The sequence below is a fragment of the Lolium perenne genome, chromosome 4 (genome assembly GCF_019359855.2).
Source record: "Lolium perenne isolate Kyuss_39 chromosome 4, Kyuss_2.0, whole genome shotgun sequence".
In the NCBI taxonomy this organism is placed as follows: Eukaryota; Viridiplantae; Streptophyta; class Magnoliopsida; order Poales; family Poaceae; genus Lolium; species Lolium perenne.
In genome coordinates, this window is record NC_067247.2 from 47,229,315 (window position 1) to 47,233,384 (window position 4,070).

Here is a 4,070-nt window from a genome sequence, read left to right on the forward strand (position 1 = left end):
GCTATGGGCTGCGCTAGTTGCCCGTGCCTAAAACTGCCCGGGACGGACTTAATGGGCTCATCGTGTGGTGGCTCGGCCCGGCTCGCAGAAGCAAACGAGGCCCAATGCTTTTTCTTCGCATTTGCGTTCCGACACGGCCCAAGGCGCAGTGTCACGCCGACGTGGCATTCCATTTGAGCCTTTCCCTGCCAACATTTCCCTCTCGGCTGCGGCCGCCGGCGCCGCCGCGATCTCGTCGGATTCTTCGTTGCACCGGCGGAGACCTCGGCGCGCGACGCCAGGGAGTTGTTCCGCCGCCGCGCCCATGGCCGATGGCAATCGCAGCGTCGCGGAGACCTTCTACAGGCTCCGGGAGCAGGGCAAGGCACGTGCTCCTTACGCCTTAACCTTTGCTTCGCGCTATGATTTAGAGGGCGCTAAGCCGTGGTTCCTTATTGTGCGCTATGTGTGCGGCTGCTGACGTGTTGTGTGTGTTGGGTGAGGGTGGACGGCGGAACAATGCTGCTTGAGGCGTATTGTTTTTACTACTAGTACCTTTTTTTGGAAGAACAAGGTTACCTACCTTGACAAGTTAAGAATTGCTGCTTGAGGTGTATTGTATAAGCTTGCGACTGTTCAGAATCCGTTCGTCTAGCTGTCTAATTTGCCAGAGTATGGTACTCCAAGTCGTTCTCCAAGTAATGCCCTGATGAATTGGGGAATATCGGTATTACATGTACTCTCAGTTGTGAAAATTGTAGCACAACAACAGGGTGTGATTGCACATAATTTTGTGGTACGGTTTATTTTTACCCGTTTTGGCTAACCATAAATTTTTCCAGACCGCGTTCATCCCATTCATCACCGCCGGTGACCCTGATTTGGCAACCACGGCGAAAGCGTTGAAGATCCTAGATTCCTGCGGCTCGGATGTGATTGAGCTTGGTGTACCTTACTCCGATCCATTGGCTGATGGTCCGGTTATTCAGGTACACTTTCGACTATATTTGTACTTTATAGCTTTTGTATTTGGCATGGGTTACAAGAATTTTTTTCTTCACAATCATTTCAGGCCGCAGCATACCGTGCGCTGAAGGGAGGCACTACACTCAGTTCTGTCTTGGTGATGCTCAAGGAGGTTATACCAGAACTGTCTTGTCCCATTGTTCTCTTCACATACTGCAACCCAATTCTCAAGCTTGGAGTGCGGAACTTCATGACTAGTATTAAACAAGCTGGTGTAAATGGTATATTTTTTTTACATGGTAGTCAATAATACGAACTTACAATGTTTTGTACTGATTTGTGTATGATATTTCTTGATTTTGCGATTTCTGTTTGTCTTGAACATGATGTGAGCTTAGCTTCTTTCTCTAGTTAATATTAAGTAATCAAAGAACAAGGAACTCAGAGCAGAAAGGCAAATATTCAGGCAAGAGAAAACCAGATAGGGATTAGGGACATCTTGAATGAATAAGAACAAAAAGATTTACTCTTTAAAAGAGAGGACCCATTTTAAGTATTTCAAGACACTTCCCTTCAGTTTGTTATCAAGTGTAACAATTTGTCATTCAATTACAGACCGATTCTTCAATAATAGATTTTCTGCAGTCGTCCTGTCTGCCTTAAATCTCTCTTTTCATTTAAACCTTTATTTATGTTAGAACTCCTTTCTGTACAAGAAACATCATGGAAGCATTCCACTTCGTTGATATCTTTCTCTTGTGCATGAATAAGATGTAGAGATGGACTAGCTAGTTGGAAATTGACTGTTCTAATTCAGTTCCTTAAAATCTCATGACCAACAGCAACCTTTTTGCATGGTCTCTGCAATCCTCATCTACTGGAAATTGATGAAAATAGCTGATTATTTTCAAACATATATTAGCTTTTGAACCTGATCAGATGCTCTTCCATGAACTGACGATGTTTACAAAAACTATATGTGCAGTTCTTGTAGTTGTGTGGTTGTTGATTTGCACTAGTTATTATCTGCAGGTCTTGTCGTACCTGATCTTCCTTTGGAGGAGACAACATTACTAAGGAGTGAGGCCACTATGCACAACATAGAGCTGGTTGGTTCTCACTCTCATCTTGTCATGTAATAATGTTCATTTAAATTTTGTGTTACATCAAATTATCTAGAACCTGGACAAGATTGGTCCATTGAATAAGAAATAAGAGCAGGTCAAATGACCCCACTGGGTCAGGTGAGTTTGACCAAGCTAGGACACGTTCAGAAATTCAGGGAAGTCTTTTTTTCTGCTAAATGCACGTCATTTCGAATTTGTACTAGAAGGAAGCACCAAGATGGCATGAAGTTTTACAGCTTTTTCGAAAACAAACAAACAAAAAGCAAATCACAAGCAAAGGCAAAGACAAAGCAAAAGAAATTCAGGGCAGTCTTGTTTTAGATATTATAATTACAATACTAAACATGAATATCTTTTGCCAGCACTAGAACATTATGCGAACAAGGTGGACTTATAACCAAGAACGTTATCTTGAGTTCAGTCACTTATCGATTTAAATTTCTCACTGTTGGCTACAGGTGCTACTTACAACACCAACCACACCAACAGAGAGGATGAAGGAAATCACAAAAGTTTCGGAAGGATTTATTTACCTTGTGAGTATCAAGAAGAAACCTACTCTTTGCTCGAAGTTTGTCATCAGATTTGAACATTATTTGAAACTTTTGTTAATAATTCATCTTGAGTAATATGGAATATTTGTTGACTAATGTTGTGTTTGAACTTTAATGAGACACTGCATAATTTGTCATCTCATGCTTTGTATAGATACCCAGGAATTCTAGCATGTTTTAGCAGAAAAGTTTTAGAATGGAAGCAACTGAAGTTTGCAATCTGCAAGTAATTAAATCATGGCAGATTAAACAAATGAAAGGTCATTTCATCTGTTATATTCAAGTTGGTGTTGGCTACAGGTTATCGACTGGTACGTATGGTAACTAAATTTATCGATACGTATGGTAACTTAGCTCGTATATTATGCAGGTGAGCGCCGTGGGAGTTACAGGTGCACGCTCAAATGTAAACTTACGTGTTGAGCATCTTCTTCAGGAGATCAAGCAGGTTTTGCAAACTATAACCCTCTTCTCATCGGTAGACAGTAAACTTGAGCAAGCATTGCAATTCCGTCTGTAGAAAATTGTTTTGAAGAATGCTTGAAGCTAATATAGCTTCTCTTCCTGAGCTTACAGGTTACAGACAAACCCGTGGCTGTCGGCTTTGGCATATCAACTCCAGAGCAAGCAAAGCAGGTGAATTAGCCCATCACAACTTTCGTGTCAATTACTATTATGTTTTGTCTTTTTTTTTTTATAGTTTTGACAGTGATTGCTATTTGTAACACAGATCGCGGGCTGGGGAGCGGATGGTGTGATCATTGGCAGTGCAATTGTTAGACAGTTGGGTGAAGCCGCTTCTCCTGAAGAAGGCCTAAAAAGAATAGAAGAGTACGCTAAGAGCATCAAGGCTGCTATTCCATGAGACTAGCAATCATGAACAAGCCAATTAGATTGTAAGCAGAACATTTATCTTGCCGTAGTCTGGTCGAAGGGCTTGGAGTCTGTAGTTCATCTAGCATATTTGTATTGGAATCACAAAATGAATTAACAGGGAAATTCAGAAATGGTTCGGAGCTTAACTGCACAAGACTACTTTTTGTTTTCTCCTTTTTAGAGGGAAAAAGATTGTAAAATGGTGTGTTATTGGAAGGACTTATCCTTGGAGGAATAACAGGATAAGGCCGTGGTTGCTTTATATGGCTGGCTTGAATTTTGTCATCCGAGTCAATATTCATCTCGTTTTCTATATGGATGAGGCGGGACAATGGATGCGCTGAAAATGACACAGCCTACAGATTATTCTTCTTGCCCTCTGGAGGAGGGACAAAAGGGCTGTCAGGCTGGGCTAGAACATTATCCCTATTTCCTATTGTACCAGGTGCCGATAACTTTCTAGGTGTATACTCGTATTTGTTCCATGCTCTCTTTTGAAAAATACGAGAGCTGTAGAGAACGTGGGTAAAGGATGCTCGTTTTTTTTCGAAAGGGGCGATTATCTCTT

General features: G+C 41.6%; 1 protein-coding gene across 1 annotated transcript; it reads left to right on the forward strand.

The window, feature by feature from the left end:
* Window positions 1–234: 234 nt before the first annotated feature.
* LOC127292391 (tryptophan synthase alpha chain) lies at window positions 235–3,764 on the forward strand. The gene is made up of 8 exons (XM_051321770.2): window positions 235–364; window positions 822–968; window positions 1,052–1,226; window positions 1,978–2,054; window positions 2,531–2,608; window positions 2,997–3,074; window positions 3,203–3,262; window positions 3,357–3,764. Exons 1-8 carry the CDS (start codon window positions 305–307, stop codon window positions 3,489–3,491), a joined length of 810 nt encoding a protein of 269 aa, XP_051177730.1. The 5' UTR covers window positions 235–304; the 3' UTR covers window positions 3,492–3,764.
* The last annotated feature ends 306 nt before the right edge of the window (window positions 3,765–4,070 follow it).

Excerpts from the sequence above, each read along its gene's own strand:
- LOC127292391 (XM_051321770.2), top strand. The coding sequence starts at position 305 with ATGGCCGATGGCAATCGCAGCGTCGCGGAGACCTTCTACAGGCTCCGG. Across the intron at positions 365-821 it reads GGCTCCGGGAGCAGGGCAAG|ACCGCGTTCATCCCATTCAT; the intron begins GCACGTGCTCCT and ends AAATTTTTCCAG. Across the intron at positions 2,055-2,530 it reads CTATGCACAACATAGAGCTG|GTGCTACTTACAACACCAAC; the intron begins GTTGGTTCTCAC and ends TGTTGGCTACAG.